The sequence below is a fragment of the Aphanomyces astaci genome (assembly GCF_000520075.1).
Source record: "Aphanomyces astaci strain APO3 unplaced genomic scaffold supercont1.64, whole genome shotgun sequence".
Lineage (NCBI taxonomy): Eukaryota > Oomycota > Saprolegniomycetes > Saprolegniales > Verrucalvaceae > Aphanomyces > Aphanomyces astaci.
Window position 1 is genome coordinate 180,945 of NW_009798327.1, and position 16,362 is coordinate 197,306.

At 50.6% G+C, this 16,362-nt stretch overlaps 6 protein-coding genes across 16 annotated transcripts in view; 2 read left to right on the plus strand and 4 right to left on the minus strand.

Annotated features, from left to right (window-relative positions):
• The window catches only part of H257_14944 (hypothetical protein), a 5,769-nt gene extending 1,963 nt beyond the window's left edge, over nucleotides 1–3,806 (minus strand). For 2 of the 3 annotated variants that reach the window (XM_009842877.1, XM_009842879.1), the window contains exons 1-11: nucleotides 3,471–3,806; nucleotides 3,278–3,416; nucleotides 3,161–3,223; nucleotides 2,973–3,089; nucleotides 2,770–2,877; nucleotides 2,529–2,671; nucleotides 2,331–2,480; nucleotides 1,726–1,897; nucleotides 1,439–1,512; nucleotides 899–1,301; nucleotides 714–829 (exon numbers count right to left, since the gene is read on the minus strand). In XM_009842877.1, coding sequence (XP_009841179.1) covers nucleotides 714–829; nucleotides 899–1,301; nucleotides 1,439–1,512; nucleotides 1,726–1,897; nucleotides 2,331–2,480; nucleotides 2,529–2,671; nucleotides 2,770–2,877; nucleotides 2,973–3,089; nucleotides 3,161–3,223; nucleotides 3,278–3,416; nucleotides 3,471–3,775 — 1,790 coding nt within the window. In that variant the 5' untranslated portion in view covers nucleotides 3,776–3,806. Of the gene's footprint in view, nucleotides 1–327; nucleotides 449–713; nucleotides 830–898; nucleotides 1,302–1,438; nucleotides 1,513–1,725; nucleotides 1,898–2,330; nucleotides 2,481–2,528; nucleotides 2,672–2,769; nucleotides 2,878–2,972; nucleotides 3,090–3,160; nucleotides 3,224–3,277; nucleotides 3,417–3,470 lie in introns of all 3 variants that reach the window. The other variant, XM_009842878.1, reaches the window with a different exon arrangement.
• Nucleotides 3,807–4,541: 735 nt separating this feature from the next.
• On the minus strand, nucleotides 4,542–7,234 carry H257_14945 (hypothetical protein). Its single transcript, XM_009842880.1, has 2 exons — nucleotides 6,283–7,234; nucleotides 4,542–5,825 (listed from the first exon to the last, which is right to left on the minus strand). Exons 1-2 carry the CDS (start codon nucleotides 7,186–7,188, stop codon nucleotides 4,611–4,613), a joined length of 2,121 nt encoding a protein of 706 aa, XP_009841182.1. The 5' UTR covers nucleotides 7,189–7,234; the 3' UTR covers nucleotides 4,542–4,610.
• Nucleotides 7,235–8,264: 1,030 nt separating this feature from the next.
• Nucleotides 8,265–9,887, plus strand: H257_14946 (hypothetical protein; the record flags this gene model as incomplete). 3 transcript variants are annotated; one of them, XM_009842882.1, is made up of 4 exons in its annotated part: nucleotides 8,265–8,320; nucleotides 8,859–9,182; nucleotides 9,237–9,633; nucleotides 9,705–9,882. In XM_009842882.1, 2 exons carry the CDS (start codon nucleotides 8,265–8,267, stop codon nucleotides 9,118–9,120), a joined length of 318 nt encoding a protein of 105 aa, XP_009841184.1. In that variant the 3' UTR covers nucleotides 9,121–9,182; nucleotides 9,237–9,633; nucleotides 9,705–9,882. The 3 variants fall into 3 exon arrangements, with proteins under 3 accessions (XP_009841184.1, XP_009841185.1, XP_009841183.1); XM_009842883.1 differs by having other exon boundaries at nucleotides 8,859–9,148; nucleotides 9,318–9,633; XM_009842881.1 differs by having other exon boundaries at nucleotides 8,859–9,633; nucleotides 9,705–9,887.
• Nucleotides 8,853–10,802, minus strand: H257_14947 (hypothetical protein). 3 transcript variants are annotated; one of them, XM_009842884.1, is made up of 7 exons: nucleotides 10,594–10,802; nucleotides 10,427–10,545; nucleotides 10,308–10,372; nucleotides 10,076–10,262; nucleotides 9,893–9,998; nucleotides 9,642–9,833; nucleotides 8,853–9,588 (listed from the first exon to the last, which is right to left on the minus strand). In XM_009842884.1, exons 1-7 carry the CDS (start codon nucleotides 10,794–10,796, stop codon nucleotides 9,156–9,158), a joined length of 1,305 nt encoding a protein of 434 aa, XP_009841186.1. In that variant the 5' UTR covers nucleotides 10,797–10,802; the 3' UTR covers nucleotides 8,853–9,155. The 3 variants fall into 3 exon arrangements, with proteins under 3 accessions (XP_009841186.1, XP_009841188.1, XP_009841187.1); XM_009842886.1 differs by having other exon boundaries at nucleotides 10,076–10,372; XM_009842885.1 differs by lacking the exon at nucleotides 8,853–9,588 and having other exon boundaries at nucleotides 9,615–9,833.
• Nucleotides 10,803–11,381: 579 nt separating this feature from the next.
• Nucleotides 11,382–15,148, minus strand: H257_14948 (hypothetical protein). Of its 3 annotated transcripts, XM_009842888.1 has the most exons (8): nucleotides 13,947–15,148; nucleotides 13,672–13,896; nucleotides 13,318–13,508; nucleotides 12,720–13,065; nucleotides 12,340–12,640; nucleotides 12,200–12,284; nucleotides 11,731–11,913; nucleotides 11,382–11,604 (listed from the first exon to the last, which is right to left on the minus strand). In XM_009842888.1, the coding sequence occupies exons 1-8, from the start codon at nucleotides 15,045–15,047 to the stop codon at nucleotides 11,454–11,456; spliced, it is 2,583 nt and encodes an 860-aa protein (XP_009841190.1). In that variant the 5' UTR covers nucleotides 15,048–15,148; the 3' UTR covers nucleotides 11,382–11,453. The 3 variants fall into 3 exon arrangements, with proteins under 3 accessions (XP_009841190.1, XP_009841189.1, XP_009841191.1); XM_009842887.1 differs by having other exon boundaries at nucleotides 11,382–11,913; XM_009842889.1 differs by lacking the exons at nucleotides 11,382–11,604; nucleotides 11,731–11,913 and adding an exon at nucleotides 12,039–12,119.
• Nucleotides 15,149–15,308: 160 nt separating this feature from the next.
• H257_14949 (hypothetical protein) lies at nucleotides 15,309–16,317 on the plus strand. 3 transcript variants are annotated; one of them, XM_009842892.1, is made up of 3 exons: nucleotides 15,309–15,681; nucleotides 15,739–15,846; nucleotides 15,892–16,317. In XM_009842892.1, the coding sequence occupies exons 1-3, from the start codon at nucleotides 15,384–15,386 to the stop codon at nucleotides 16,287–16,289; spliced, it is 804 nt and encodes a 267-aa protein (XP_009841194.1). In that variant the 5' UTR covers nucleotides 15,309–15,383; the 3' UTR covers nucleotides 16,290–16,317. The 3 variants fall into 3 exon arrangements, with proteins under 3 accessions (XP_009841194.1, XP_009841192.1, XP_009841193.1); XM_009842890.1 differs by having other exon boundaries at nucleotides 15,309–15,846; XM_009842891.1 differs by having other exon boundaries at nucleotides 15,739–16,317.
• The last annotated feature ends 45 nt before the right edge of the window (nucleotides 16,318–16,362 follow it).

Sequence of the window (16,362 nt, forward strand, 5' to 3'; positions counted from 1 at the left end):
TATATATATATTAAAACAAATCATTCCAAAGCAATTGAAAAACCATATAATTGTTCATATGTATTGTGTGTTGTACTCAACATTTCCTCCGTTGGCGATTGGTTGAATCAACCGCCGAACAATCGCCGAACCTTCGAAATTTCATATAAAACTGAGTTGAAGAGGTATCTTTGAGACTGCAATGCATCAATGAATATTTTAGCCAATCATATTTCAATCTTCATTCTTTATAGCCAATCATACTCATTTTCTCGATTACTTGGCGATTTCATCAATCCCCCAAAATAGGCATATCAAAAGACTCCATCATGAGATTGTCGTTTCTACCTCGGGAAACCTGGATAGCACCACGCGATGGATCGCTTGGTACGATTTCTCCACTTGCAACTGGTACGCCACGACCGCCTCATGCAAGTCCACCGACTTTAGCGCCGCCAATTGTTTGGCTCTACACGCAACAAATATCATTCATATACATGCAAAACACACAGTGAAATCATATTCGTTTATACATCTAAATACATGATTATTATATAGTATATATCTTCAAAACTGAATCCATGAGACACACAGTACAAAACGACATGTATTCCAGCGAAATCCTGTCATCTATATATATATACACACAGAGAGAGAGGGCAGGATGTTGGACCTATATATATATATATATATATATATATATATATAGACGGGAATTCTAATATTATCCGTACGAGTACATCAACGGCACCGCGCCGTCCTCTAGCAGCGGCGGCAACAAGGCCAAGTACGGGGCAAACGGCGACTCTTCTTGTCGGACAAACCTTTCGTGTATGAGGTGCAGTACCAGCTACAACATTGCCATATCCAACGACAATCACTCCAAAAGTATGAATGTAGGTCGTTCTCGAGAGTTTACTTCGTGCATGCGGTCGCGGTGGCCAGACGTCTGTGACAGCGTTCGAAACACGGTTGCGAGGTGGGGGTGCCGTGTCGCAGATGTCGAGTCGAGGATGCTGGCAGTGGGTACCCCCACGTAAACGTCGTCGGCAGCGATGTCCTCGGTAGCAAACGTCCCGTACCCCATCGCAGGCCCCATGTACCGAACATGCAGTTTATTGGTCGTCGTGAGGCTGTTAAACCACTGGTGAAACCGGCGGATCTTGTCGTCCACGCTGTTCGCCGGTTCAGGAGACACGGCGGCGGCGTCTGCGACAACGTTCGCCTCCGACGCCGGACGGGACGAGGCGGTCGCTGCTGTTAGAGTAACTACAAGCTGCTGCAATATAAGCTTGCGTTGCCGTCGAAATGTTATGACCAACCTATGTCAAGTAAAGATCATATTATCACTACACAGCTTTATTATCCCAGGAGTGTCATCACCACTCTAGTGTTTGATTGGTTGTAGAAAAAACTATATATATATATATAAGAGAGAGAGAGAGAAGGCCGCACGTACTGCATATTAGGAGACATCGTCGTGGCGTTCGTGGACAGCACGTGTTCGTCTTCGTCGGCTGTCGTAGCAAACGCCTATGAAAAAACGGCAATACATTCAATATCACTAGTATATATATATATATATATATATATATATTTCAACTTTTACACACAACCTCACATAAGCACCGTTGACAACCAACAAGTAACGGCGAAAGCCATCCAAGTAAAGAACGATATATATTTATAAAAAAATACGAATCACCTCCCCAGGACGACACACTGCTTTCACCCGACAGACAGTACCTGCAGAGCCGCCGTGGTCGCCGCCAGCACCCACGCCGCCGCGTCCGCATGAGTCATCACCTTCCCCGGCGACTCAAACTCCAAACACGTGTGGGTCGTCGCACATGTCTGGGCGTCCCCGTCGGTCAGCACCAGAGCTTGCAAGATCGCCCACCCCACAATATCCAACGTGCTATCCATATATATATATATATATATATATATTGTCAAAAATCGATTCGAAACTGGAGTCTTAAAAGAAAATGGATATTAAAGAACCGCCAAAGCCAATCAAATCACGTTCTTGTCGAATTTCTGCCAATCAAAACGTTTGACTCGGCCCAGTCCCTCCGCATTGGGCAAAATCATATATATACTAATCTGTGTATCGTATAGTTTGTACAAGCTTAAATTGGATCAAATGCTATGTTGCGACGTGTTTCACAAGTCCAAATTTGGGTGAAATGCACAATACCATGACACTAGTGTTTCGAACGTGTCTACTACACACGGCAACGGCATTGTCATTTCCTTGTTTACGCACCATTTCAAAATATAAAAATATATGTATATATAGAATTAAATAAATAATAAGTAAAATACATGAAAGATATTATCCTTCGTACTCGCCAGTGGGCTGCACGCAAATGTGCTTTGAAGATGGCACGCCATAGGACGCCAATACATTGGCTTTGGAGGAAGACGGCGACGGCAGCGGTAGTCGGACGCAGTCGAATGGGTTCTGAGACATGGTAAACCCGTGGTGCATGAAATATCTACGTTTATGAATTATATATATATATATTTATATGAAAAAAATGTACATGTAATTGTCATTATCGCCATAATCTTCAACGAGTTGGTCGAACTTGGCACACGGGCGATCGGCCAAGATACGCACGTCGCCATGGTTGGACAATTGGTGAAATTCCAAAAATCGAGCGCCGTTGTTTGCCAATCGTGCCGACTACATTCAAAGATATATATATATATATATATATATACGAATGATACGATAGTATGCTATTTTCTCGAAATGTACAAAAGTGGATAGGCACAATATACCGGATGCGACTGGCCGTTGAACATGTCGGCAAAGGGTACGAGGTAGCGCACGCCTTGGATGGTCAGCGCCCTGGATCCGAGCACAGACGTTGCCCAAATATAGTCGTCCTGTATCCCAGCATTATATATATATATATATATATATCATGACAGAAATTCATATCCAGTGTCACATGTAAGGGTCACTCTAGCAATTCACGTACCAAACTCAACGACGCCTTGCGTTTCTTGAGTACTGCCGACAACTTTCTCAGCAACGCCTTGAATGCGGCGGTGGTGCTGCGCTTGGCGTCGCCAATCAACTGAATCAACGCCTCGTCCTAATGAGATTCCATGATCACCACATGTAGGAAGGAAGCCATGGGGTATTAGAACGGGCGGTGAGTACTACATGAAGAGCTGCGACTTGGTGCTTTGTAAAGCTCATGGGTGACGGAATGACCGATGGCAAGACCTATCATGATGTTGGTATGTTGGTATAGAAGCCCCGTGTGGGTGAACGGCGTACGGCCAAGTAGGGTGCCCACTTGGACGCGGGGCCTTTGAGGCGCTCGAGCAACAAGAACGTGGCTAGAAGGTCGTCGTCGGCATGGGGTCCCGTGCGCAGAAACTCGCGCGGGAGCTGCTTGGTGACGGTGTCACGGCATCTACGCAAGTTGGTGTCATAGTGCCGCTTGAGGACACGGACCCATCGTACGTACATGACAAGGTCGCGCGGCAAATACAGCACTTCATCCTTCTCCGTGATGTCGCTGGTCGTTTGCACACCAATGCCCATGCCAGGGAACGCAGCGAGCTGCACGTTGCCGATCCGACCACCGTGTTGCCGAATCCACGCTTCGAAAGCGCGGAGTTGCATCTCGGTTGTCGGGGGAGGCGGTGCAAACACATGAAGCCACAGGAGCGACAAGACACCTACGAGGACAGGGGAAGCCACCCATCGCCACGACAGGCCACCCGCCTCCAGTGTCCCTGCCTTCCGGCGCTTGATTCCCATGTTCACCATCCCACGAAAAGCGTTTCGGATTCCAAAGTCCAAGGATCCAAAACTGGCCAATCACGGTAGACGGATCGTATTTTCGCCAAAATAATTGTTTGCGAAAATAATGTCAAAACAAACTCAAAATGAGCCAATCAAACCAGTGAATTTCCCATAAATATTGTAACTATTGCGGTGGTGCTTTGCGCTTTCCAAGTGGTCCAGGTTTCGTAGTCGTGGGCCTGGTAGACTTGCGCACGGGACGGAGCTGCGCGCATGAGAGAGGAAGCTTCTCCAGTGTAAACGTTTGCGTCGCCGAGTCAAAGATCAAGACGCACTCGACGTCCTTGTTCTCTGTGACCTTGCCTTTGAACTCGATCCCCCCAGGTGCATTGGCGTGAGCAACCTCCACCACCATCGAGTTCGCAGCACTGTCAGTTCTCACAAGCCCAGGGACTCGGGTGTCCACCGACGCTGGCTGGAACTCGTACCGGAAGCTGCATTGCACGTCCACATCGCCGTCGGCGTCATCACTTGCATGCATCGACGTGCCCACATGCACAGCGTAGTCTTCCCCAACTTGCGGTTCCATCGAGTTTGGTTCTGCTTATCCGGATATGATTAATTTTTTCCGGAAAAAGTTTTCAATGCGAGCGGCGGTCGAGCGACTGGCACCATCATGCCGCCACGGTCACTCGCCACGGCCGACAAGCCGCTTCCGTCGTTGCCACCCTACCCGTACTACCTGTAGCATGGGTGGTCAACACACACACACACAATCTGGTCCATGTTGTTGCATTTGAACGACAGCGACAGGGGAGGTTATTATATCACATTATCCTCAACCACACAACGCGATAGACTACATTCGATGGTACGATGGTTTCTTGTCCACATGGAGGTCGTGGTCTGCGAGACTCGCGTACGACGTCGACGCAGCTTTGCGCTTCTTGTCGGCGGGTCCGTCCCCCGACGCCGCCACCAGCGACAAAATGTCTTCGATGGACGAGTGCCCCGTAGTACTACTAGTAGTCCCTGCCTTGTCTTTCGTGGTGAGGACACCGAGGTTACTAAACGACCCGAACGCACTGAAACTCCCAAACGACGGCACGTGCGGCAGGAATCCATCCGTCGAGTTGATCCGCGGCAGTCTGTCCATCGACGGCGCGCGGGGCAAGTGGAGCCGGTCCAACGACGCGATCCTCGGGAACGCCGCCGCCGTCGGGGGCTTGGCGGGTTTCGGCGGGCTACTACTACTAGTAGTAGTAGTACTAGTAGTAGTACCCGTCGTCCCGGATAATACCGCCGCCTTGGACGTGGGTTCTGGCGGCATGTTGGCAATAAAGTTGGAAAACTGCTCGAGGGACCCGACCCGCGGAATCGTGTTGAGGCACTCGAGTGACGGCGATCGGTACAGACTATGATGATGCTGGGAAGGAGGAGGATGGTGCGGCGGCGGGCGATGCGACGATAGGCTCTGGAAGCAATCGAGCGACGCGATGCGCGGAAACATGGACGAGAAGCTGTCCACCGAGGAAATGCGCGGCAACGCGTCCTTGTCGTGCATCATGGCCAAGCTATGCTCCCGCTTCATCGTGCCATTGTGGGGAGTCGACGCCACCACTTCTGTCTTGATATTCGAATGACTGTTTTCCACGTCCTTGGAGGACGTTGGTGCGGCGGGGGGAGCCGTCGGCGGTTTGGGCGCCGATGCTCCTGGCGGCGGCTCCAACGACGGATGCGCGGCGGCGTACCCGGGGGGTGGTTGCTGGAAGGATGAGTGCTGCTGATATGTTGTGGGGGGGGGGTGGTGGTAGTTTGGGTAGTTCGGGTGGTGGTGATGGAGCATCGCAGCCGACGCTGTCGTCTGTTGAGGCGGCGGCGGTGCGTACACGAGGTTCCGCGCCGAGAGCAGCCTGCTGCGGTCGCGGTTCACTTCGGATTCAAGGCGCTTCTCCCTGCGTTGCTGGTTCATGCGTTCGCGGTCGAGGTAGATGCGTTCGAGCTCAGCAAGTTGCTTGCGAGTCATTTCAATCTCGTCTTTCGTCGGTTCCTTGGACTTGCGGCGAAATATAATCTACAAAAATAACAATATCATATCAACACACAAACGATATGAAAGGAGCAGACTGGTAGATTCGATAGTTGGACCAACTGTATACATATACATGTATATAATATTCTTTTGATTTGATTTTCGACATGTATAAAAAGGACGCCTGGTGTTGTTTGACACGTGTCAATATATATTTTTCAAGATTATACTACTATAAAAACGTACAAATATATATATATATATATTATATTTCAACCATGATTCAATATTGGAAACAACGCCACAAGCCGAGGAATATAAATATACAGGGATCATACATGGAGGGAAAGGGTATTCACATAAACACAACGTTCAGACGGAATAATTCATCCATATATATATATATATATATACAAAGTTCAGACGGAATAATTCACCCATATATATATATATATATATATATATATATGGACGCACGATCTACGGATAAAAGTCCTACCTTGCCAATGCATTGGTTGCCCGTGTACTTTTTAGATATTCGCATGGGGTCGCAGTTGAGCAACTTGCTTAGAAATGTGCGCAGCGTCGTGCCTTCGGCCAGCGGCAAGTTCCCGTGCTTGAACTCTTCGATGAGGCGATCGCAGTACGCCGCTTCCTCCGACGTCCATTTCCCCTTGCGCATCTTGGACGCTTGTATCGAGCTCGTCCCACTCTGTTCGTACGAGTTGTCTAGAAACACTTCGGGTGGCAACTCGTACACACTCGCGCTCGCAAAGTGGCCGACGGCGGACGACGACGGCCCACCACCCTGGGATGTTTGCATGGCGACATTGTTGTTGTTGTGCATCATGTGCGGGGGTGGCTGTTGTTGATTTGCCGACGACATTGGATAACCTGATGGCGGTTGCGATGGGTACTCGGGTTGTTGATGCTGCTGTTGTTGTTGTTGCATCGAGGATGGGGTTGGGCGACCGAGCGGTACGTGGCGCTGGATGGGAACCCGACAGACGGGGCAGATCTTCGCGTTCTGGGTGTACACGTCAATGCACTGGTAATGGAATTGATGCTGGCATGGTTCCAAGACAACGTTCGACGGGATCGTGTGGGACATGCACGCAGGGCACGTCGCCTGTCGTCGCGTGCCAATGATGCCATTCTGCTGCGGGGGATATCCTTGCATGTTCCCGCTTTGGTAGTATGCAACGTCTCCCTTGGACGACGGGTTGATTTGTTTCCCGTGTTCCTGCGACGTCGACGCGGCCCCATCGATGGGGTTGTTTTCGACGTTCGGGGTCATCTGCGAGCCTGCTAGCACCGTGTTTGGCGCAGAGGCATGATGGTGCTGGGTATCCGATGAAGCACTCATTCCATGCGGAAGAGCTTTCCTCTCCTCCATCTGCATCATTCAAGCGCGTCCTGCTTACTGATGTGCCGCCTGGTCCGGGGTTATTTTTGTATACATACCACACGGAAGCGCTTGCATAATTAACACCAATGTTATACCGTCAACGTCAAGTTTGAATCGGATTGGTTAAAATTCTCCATTTTAACCAATCAACAAGTCGCCGCTGGTCGTGACCTTCTCTCTAAAAAGCCAGCGCATTAAAAAAATATCCCCTTCTACATTCAAATTTCAAGCTTCATTTTGAATATTCATCAAAATGTCAAATAATAATATCACCGACTACTTCATCGATACTAACTAGTACAGTACTACAGTACTAGAACTACTCGATTGCATGTGTCTTATCCGAGGAAATCTTACAGTGGCGGCATTACACAGTACAAGTAGTACAAAGTACAGTAGTACAAAAAATCCTTGCAACCTGGGGCTGCGTCGTACCGGGCTTTCTGTGTCGGTAAGTGTATAACTGTTAGAATGATGTCGTACTTCGAAGTATATTGGCAAAGTAGTGGGTTGTTGCCCGATCATCCTTTTCCCCCAGAACAGGTAACGTTAGGACGAAGTACCAACTTCCGGGTCTCGTCTGAACTCGCGAATACTAATTGACAAGCGATTCGTTCACAAATGCATCACTTGAAGTACGGTAGATGCACCCTCCTTGAACTGATCACAGATATGCATCACAAGTGGTTATATGTAGTTATGTATCGCTAATAACCACTAGTGATGGAATAACATTATACTTCGAAGAATGTGCCCACGGGGTGTAGCCTGAGCCAGGGACTGGGTCCTACCCCCAGTGGGCACATGTACATTCAATGCTTAAGTTGCATGCCAAGTATTGGTCAGTGGTCAAGAGGTTAACTGGATCATACGTCAAGCGGTGAGATATTTACCCATGCATGCGTTTCAAATGACTAACTTATGACTTTGTGGGTTCGAATTGTGATTCGGCAAACACTGGTAGCTAAACACACAGACACTGAGGCCAAGCGGCTACTTATCTGTGCACCAATCACAGCAATTATACTTAAACTCAATAATATCCCCCGAGAATAGTTTAGTTTCAGCCCTCCATGGACGCTCGCTTTGACGATGCCGCGCAGCCGCCGTCGGAGCCCCTGCGAACGTCGTAGGTGCGACCTCGTTCGTACTTAAGCACTCGGGTACTGAAGTATACGCGAGCATTATTTATGAACGGTGCAATATTATTTGTAATAATATTGCAGCGTTCAACTAACAAAAACTAAAGTAGCCTGGGAATACCGTACTACTAAAGTACTACTATTACTACGTAAATACAAAGTGCACCCACCAATCTGGTAGAATTCCCTCATTAAAATAGTTCCACTGTTTATCTCAAACTGCGATTTGAGTGTTTATATGGTACTTAGTATACTCCGACCACCTCTCCAACGTCGCATGTACTCCTCGGGGTACTCGGAGTAGTCCTGCTAAAACATATGGGGGGGAAATGTGCATCCGGATGTCAGAATTCCACTGTTCCATTTCTCACCATTGATTTGCAATGTATCCCCTGAATGGTGAGGTAATATGAAATGCTCGTTTTAATGCCATCAATAATATATTAGACTGCTGGACGTAATCGCTCTAATTTTATATATTCTGAATACAAAAATGGTGATATATTTTGCTTTGCGTGATTCAAGATTGCGGTCGTCGTGCACCCAACCTCCCTCACCGTCAATGCTTCGACGAGAACCGACGCGGCTCGATGTGAAGGAAGACTTGGAGGAAGAGATCGACGAGTACAAGCGTCGATCAATGTCCCAACCACACCATCTCCAACACAGACGAGCTGCGGTATCAACCAGTTCTTCCAGCGTCCCAGGGACTTTCCAGGATGGATCCGACACAAATCCCCGTGCCTCATCACAACTCCGACCGACCTCGTCCTTCCTGCGAGATTAACCAAACAAGCAGCTATATTACATGATTGGTATGTCTTAACATGAGAAGGGGGGCCTTGTCTGGTACGAATTCGCCATACGATGCACGGAACTAATCACTCCCACAACGGCGACAAGGGTACTGGCGACAGCAATGCCTTGGAGCAACCGTGCATGCCCCCGCGTCATGTCGTCTCGTAGAATCACCGGTGCGAGTAGGAACGGGAACACGTACGTCGTCGTGACGCCGCTGAGGGCGCCTACAAAACCAAGCAGGTCGTTGACGAACGGCACGACGTTGCACACGAAGAAACTGGTAAACACGACGGCAGCTGTGATGCCGAGCCACGCGACTCGATTCTCCACGGACGCATGCTTGCTTTGCTCGGGCGGTCGATGGAACAGCCGCTGCTCGATCGCGCGCGCGAGCACCATCACCGCCATCACGTACGCGACCACGACATGACACAAGATGAACATCGAGCACCACCTACATACATTCTCCATTAAAGACACACGATCTTTCTTCAATGCGGTACGTACCGGCGCATGTTGATGCTGGAGAGGTTGCTTGTGATGGGGCTCATGACCACCGCGCCCACGTAGTAATACCCGACCACGGCCATGAGCACGTACACGACCGTGAAGAATGACGTGGCGGCGACAATCGACTTGGAGAATTCCCGCGGGTCGCGCATTTCCGACATGATTTCCACAAAAAACACATGTCCCGCCCTAGTGTTGGCATTAAAAGACATTAAAAGACGTTAAAAGAACACGTGAAAACGACCTACATTGCAAACACCACGTCCATACAGGCCACGACAGCAGCATCAAACGATGCGTTCGTCACCCACGACGTGGTGGTGGGCTGGACGTTGCCTTTCAACGCGATTTCCACTAACGGTGACGATAACGGTGACGATAAAGGTGACGATAACAGTAGCGGTGACGATATAAACCATGGGAGTTCGTACACAGGATGAGTAGGATGGGCACAATGATCGACACGGCGCCAACCACGGCGATCGAGTTCATTTCGGCAAAGTTGCGGTATTGCGCTAATGGAAGCACGAGCGCAGTGACCATGAGGGCGCAGTAGACAAAGCAGAGGCCGTTGGTCATTTCTTGAAGGAATAGTGACGCTGTCAGCTGAAACGAAAACTACACAACGTGATGGACGAAGGCAGGTTGTGCGCGTGGACGTACGCAGACGCCGGTGATGTACGTGTACGCAAAGAGCGTGATGAATGCCTTGCCGAGGTTTCCGAACGCTACCATGATCGGTGAATGATGAATGATGCAACTGAGGTATAGGACTGTATCACCTTCGTATCCAAGGTCGGCAAACACGGCCGCGTGAGGGACGCGGCACTTCATGCGAGTCATGAGGATGCCGCTGTAGAGAGAACCTGCCAGCGTTGACACGAGCAACACAAATCCCCATCTGCATACATGCATGAGGTCGAGGAGAAGAGAGCAAACAGTTACGTACATCCATCCCAGCTTGGCGAAGGCATGGGCCAGGCCCAGGACGCCGATGCCCACGACGTTGGCGACAACGATAAACATGCTGTCGACCCAGGTGTTCTTGTGCTGTTCTCCATCTCTCTGGAGATGATACTTTTTGTCGCCGTCATCTTGATGTTGTGCATGCTGGCGAGTTGCCGGTAGTAGCAACGGCGCCACAAGTTCCATTTCGACAAATCTTTGTTTCAATCACGAAAGCCATTCCGGATACGATTGTCCGGATAATACGCGACTCTTCGGAAATAAGATCCGACAAAAGTGATTTGTGGGGAATATTATTGCTGTTAAAGTACAAGGCCTCCTCATCGGTCCCTCTATCAGATGACGGATTGAGTACATACAATACGTGCAGGCCACTCGATGTGACTTCCGTTCAAAGGTTCATTCGTCATAACGTTAGTTAACAGTTTGGCAGCATGACTCAAATAGTTTTCTACATATATCTAAGGAAGCAACAACTGGACTATCTCCAAGGAATGTATGTACCTATAGTAGTACGATATACCCTTCCAAAAATCACCACATAAAACTACAGTGTGTCCTCAAGATGGGAATTCAAAGGATGGCTGGGTAAGACTACAGCGAACGCTTCACTCATCATCGAGCATAACTAGTCGACCATTCTTGTCCAAATACGATTTGAAAGTGATGGACGTCTACCAGGTAACACAACCGCCACAGTTCAAGGCGTACCAGTGTCCAATTTGAGTGTTGATAATGTTAACATCTTCACGGCAACACACCATCTCGCTCTCAGGACGTTATAAGACGTGATTGTTGTTTTTAACGTTGTTACTTGGACTCGAGCAGCAATCATATCCATTATTACTCGTACACAAACACGGGCTTCAACTTGGACTTGTGCGACACGATGTACATGGCGCCATCGGCAATCGCCCAGTCCAGCGCCGCCACCACCACCACCGTCTCCTCTCCATCCACAGGACACTTTGGGGTCACGCACTGGAGCACACCACTACGTACGTACCCGAAGAAGCAAAATATCATCTTACAATCGCACGAAATACATACACACTTCACACGCCACGATAACTTATCGAGAACTTGCACTGCAACATCAACTCCTCTGCTTGCCACGTACTGGGTGACGACCCCCGGTACCACGACCTCAAACGTGGACGTCGCAAAGCGGACGCGTATCTGCCCCGTGTCGACGAAATGCTCTCCGAATATCCGCAGCTCCGTGCCGCCAGCCTTGGGTCCTTTCGCAGGCGCAAGCATTGTAAACACCGGCTCTTCCACAAACTGCACTTGGGTGGGCGATCTAGTAGTACAAGAACAGTGGATAGTATTGTGAAAATTCGCTATAAAGTGCGACTTCAATTAGTGTAATACCAATCCAGGACAAAGAATCGATAAACACAAAAGCCCAAAGTTTGGGTAAAAGGACAATATAGTACTACAGTATCATACTAGTAGGCATCTTCAACCACCCCAGTTACAAAGTTAGTACAGCCGTGGGAATGCGTGCTTTGATAACGTTTTTTGGTCAGAGGGAATATGTCCAATGGGTTTCTTCTGGATGACGACAATACTAGGTACAATAGTACCTTGATGCCAGCTTTAAGTGGCTGCCCACCGTCCAATCGCCGGTGAATTGCTGGCCGTTCAACGACACGGCCACGTCACATGGTCCTGCGCATATCAGTTTGACCACGATCTACATTCTGGACCAACAACATTCCCGTACCCGGCGCAAACGGCGGGGCGCGGCACTCGACGCGGTCGCCGTCGACGCGACTCGCGTCCACGTATTTCGTCGTCGTGCCGTTCGAGAACGCGACTCGGATCGGGCCGCCACACTCGAGCAAACCCGCGCCCCGGATCACCACTTGGTCATGGCCGCGGCACGACAGAAATTTCGCGGAAACGTCCGTGAGACGAGGCGGTGCATAATAGCAAAACTGGTGGCCCAGTCCAGCAAACAACGGGTGGTCACACGGCTCAAACTCGGTCGTGTCGCTCACATAGTCGACACCGTTCAGCGTCAACTACCCACACACATGAGACCACGTCACACCTACTACTAGTAGTACTAGAGAGACTAGTAGGAGATAGCCTCCAACGTACTTCAACGAGCGCCATGGCGTACGCTTCACCCGGTTCCAAGTGCCACTTGGGCGAAATACAGGTGAGTATGAGTCCGTCCGCGGACTTGGTCATGGGGACGTCGTGGATATCCTGATGCAGTAGCTTGGCCCCTCGGAAGCGCAAGTGACATGTGAATATATCGGGAATCGGCACCCCCACATGCAAATGGACGGTCGTGCCGCCCGTGGCGGGGCCCTGCACCGGCGTGTACATGCGCAGCTTGGGGGGCGCGTAGTAACTAAACGGAGTCTTGGGCGTCAAGTCAAAGAAAACTACCCCGCCGTCGACGCTCACTTGCAGCCCCATCGCTTCCAGTTGCGAATGACTACATATACCACACGTCATGACAACAACCATCCTTCCACGTGTCCAACAAGCATATATGCAATACTGGTATAAAACGTATACTTCGAAGTATATATTATATATTGTCAATTCGATTCGAAATTGGAGTGGGATCGACCAATCAAAATCCAGAAACACGAATCAAGTAGCCAATCAAAATCTCTCCTAACCTTAACAATACTAGTATTAGTGTGAAGGGCGACGACTCTCCTCGATAGATTGATTGTACTACCGGAACTGGTCGACCATGGCATTTTTGGGGGTCGTACAATGAAAGAACTTGCGACACGAGGACACGTGGCCGCGGACGGTGGGCAGCAAGTCGGACATGAAGCGCACGCGGATGAGTCCATTTGGATCGTCAAACGTCGAGTCTTCCAGCGCCACCCTCGGGCGATCACCTTCGTGTCGCAGTTGGCCAAACTAATCACGATATGCGATGACGTGATCACAATGTGTGACATTGTCAATGATCCACTGTGACATCGCGTGATTATGTGGTCCGGATATCGACACATTCCATCCAACCGTACATCAACAACTGGACAGAAGTATCCTTCAACCATCACAATTGTAGCTTTTTTACCGAAATGCGCAGATGGAGGTCCGTGCCGCCCATGGACACGCCGTACGCGGGCGTCACGTATTCACACGTCGGTTTCCAGTACACGAGCAACAACGACGACGAAAGCGCACTGAAGTGGACGCCGCCGTTGACGGACACAGCCACCTCGTACTGTCCTGCGTCGTTAAACCGAGGTGATTTCACCACCAACGTCGTCGGGTCGTCCGTTGTAAACGAGGCGTGGACCTACAACGCAATAACAATGTCGTCCTTCACGGGATTGTGTTTCGTCGTACAAAGTAGGGACCACCTCCGCCAGTCCATGTCGCGTGGGTTGTACTGGAGGACACGACATGGGTGAACCGCACGATGGCTTTAGCGGTCGCATGGTGCCGAGGAGAGGACGTCACGCCAGGCGGCGCTAGATGCTGCCCGTACAGTGTCACATGCTGGCCTCCCGCGTAGAAGCAAGCGGTGGGCGACACTGCCGACAGAGTGGGGGGACTGAATACCATGAATTGCCCGTGCGATGTCCACGAAGTCCACATATCATCATCATCAGCATGGTTCGCTCGTATTGGATCAGACGGGAGGGGTGGAAAGTCAGTGTTATTGAACGCAATTTGAAATGCATATGTGCCCACGGCCAGCTGCGACGGCACGTGGATCGAGGCGCGCACGCCGTCGACGGCGCCGTCGTCAGGAAGGATGGTGCCTCGAACGGCTACTATCGTCGAGGAAGATGCCACCGAAGGAGACTGCGGCACGATGCGAAAGTGCATGACGTGGCGTTGCATGTCCAGCGCTAGCCGCTCGCGCTGCGCGTGTGTCTGCGTGTGTTGTGGTGTGGCCGCTACGGTCAAGCGCAGGGACACGTCCGCGTCGTTGTTCGCGACGGCGGCGACCGATACAGCGCGCGGACTCAAGTGGAAGATGAACGGTTGATGGTAATACACGAATGGGGTTTTGCATTGAGCATACGGACTGCCGCGAACAGAGATCCACAACGACACTGAGCCCCAGGATTCACATGTGGTATGGAGCAGCGGACGGGTGTACGGGACGGTGGTACATTCGATCTTGGACGAGTTCTGGATCGTAGCAGCTACAGATGCGAGGATCTTGTCGCCGTGCATGAACCTAACCTTGGCATCGTCGAGATCCGTGGGATGTGCCCAATACGATGCCAGCGTTGCCGTGGATTGTTGCTGCGAATTGCCGCTAAAGTTGAAGCCAGAACCGTGAATGATGAACTTTGTGCCTCCAGTGGATGGGCCACATGCTGGAGATAGCTCATTCGCATAGAATGGAGGAGACGTCTCATTCGCATAGAATGGAGGAGACGTTTGGACAGAAGCATTGCCATCTGATGCAGGCGGCAGGGTGTTCGCTCGCATGGTGGTTCATGGGGGCAAAACTGAAACGGCTACGATCGGAATAAAACGTATGGCGTACGGTTGGAATTAAACGTAGGTTCAACATAACGTGTTTATTAAATAGTACTAATATAACGCAAGGTTAAATACATAATGGAATAAAACACCTTTGCGTAATTCGAGGTTCAGAAGTCAGTGCGGCTTGCAAAACTTAGAGTCCCCCCAATAATGGGAATATACTTGATATCGTGTGGGGGGACTATCCAAATACGAAAAAAATCGACCTACTAGTACTCCATAACGTTACCATTACCAACTGCTCCTTGCCGCGGCCGCCTTCGCTGACTCTACTGAAGCATGCGGCGAATTCCACGGATTGCGACTACGTTGATGTGCATCCTTGCATTGCTCATCCACGTGACCGATGCTGTGCCAGGAAAGGACTGCGCCAAGACGCAGTGCACCAACAAAGCCAACTGGGGTGGCTTCATCAAGAACTCGAATGGCGCCACCTCCTGCCGATGTAGCGACGGCCCCACTTGCGATTGTTTCCAAGGAGCACCAAAGTTCTTCTTGTGTTTGTCGTATGCCGGTGAAGTGCTGGTGGGGAACCCAGCCGATGCCGAGAATTGCCCCGTCGGCCAAGTCGATTGCCGTACGATGACAACGACGATCTCCGTTGACTTGTCCCACCTGACACACTTCTCGATAGGAAACTGCAATGCCACCACCCCCACGGCTGCCCCAGTGGCAACGACGTCCGCACCGTCGGTGACGGCCACTCCGGGCGAAAACCCCAGCCCCGCGTCACCTTCCTCCAGTACGTCCTACTCCACCATCTTCTCCAACGTAATCCTCCATGCAGACGGCGGCAATGGCGGCAGCGGCAGCAACAGCAGCAACAGCGGCGGCGGTGGGTCTATTGCCACGACGATCAACCCAGCCTCCATACCCATCGACACGACCCTCGTCCCATGGCAGATTGGTCTTGCGATCGCGTCTGGCGTCCTCATGCTGGTCGTCGTCGTGTGCGTCCTTGCGTCGTGGCGGAAGGCCTGTTCCGCCTCCCAAGCGGCCGACAAACACGCGAACGACGATGCGCGCTTCTACCGCGACAACTATCGGTCCCAAACGTTCCAGCAGTCGCAGCCGCCGCAGTCGGTCGCGTCCCATCGACGCTCGTCCCTGGCGCAGTCCATGCTGGACCACGCACCGTCAAATCAGCAACCCCCGCGGGCGCCGCCGCCGGTGGCGTCGTTTTAAACGATTTAACATGTGTTCTTTTATTAGCTGTTGTTCTTTAATGCATATATCCCCCCACGCTGTTTTCGTCGGG

Excerpts from the sequence above, each read along its gene's own strand:
- H257_14947 (XM_009842884.1), bottom strand. The coding sequence starts at position 10,796 with ATGGAACTTGTGGCGCCGTTGCTACTACCGGCAACTCGCCAGCATGCA. Across the intron at positions 10,546-10,593 it reads TTCGCCAAGCTGGGATGGAT|ATGGGGATTTGTGTTGCTCG; the intron begins GTACGTAACTGT and ends GCATGTATGCAG. Across the intron at positions 9,589-9,641 it reads TCCAGCATCAACATGCGCCG|GTGGTGCTCGATGTTCATCT; the intron begins GTACGTACCGCA and ends GAATGTATGTAG.
- H257_14945 (XM_009842880.1), bottom strand. The coding sequence starts at position 7,188 with ATGATGCAGATGGAGGAGAGGAAAGCTCTTCCGCATGGAATGAGTGCT. Across the intron at positions 5,826-6,282 it reads GCAACCAATGCATTGGCAAG|ATTATATTTCGCCGCAAGTC; the intron begins GTAGGACTTTTA and ends TTATTTTTGTAG.
- H257_14949 (XM_009842890.1), top strand. The coding sequence starts at position 15,384 with ATGCGGCGAATTCCACGGATTGCGACTACGTTGATGTGCATCCTTGCA. Across the intron at positions 15,847-15,891 it reads CCCCGCGTCACCTTCCTCCA|ACGGCGGCAATGGCGGCAGC; the intron begins GTACGTCCTACT and ends TCCTCCATGCAG.
- H257_14948 (XM_009842887.1), bottom strand. The coding sequence starts at position 15,047 with ATGCGAGCGAACACCCTGCCGCCTGCATCAGATGGCAATGCTTCTGTC. Across the intron at positions 13,509-13,671 it reads ACCTCCATCTGCGCATTTCG|TTTGGCCAACTGCGACACGA; the intron begins GTAAAAAAGCTA and ends TATCGTGATTAG. Across the intron at positions 12,285-12,339 it reads CGCCCCGCCGTTTGCGCCGG|GACCATGTGACGTGGCCGTG; the intron begins GTACGGGAATGT and ends TGATATGCGCAG.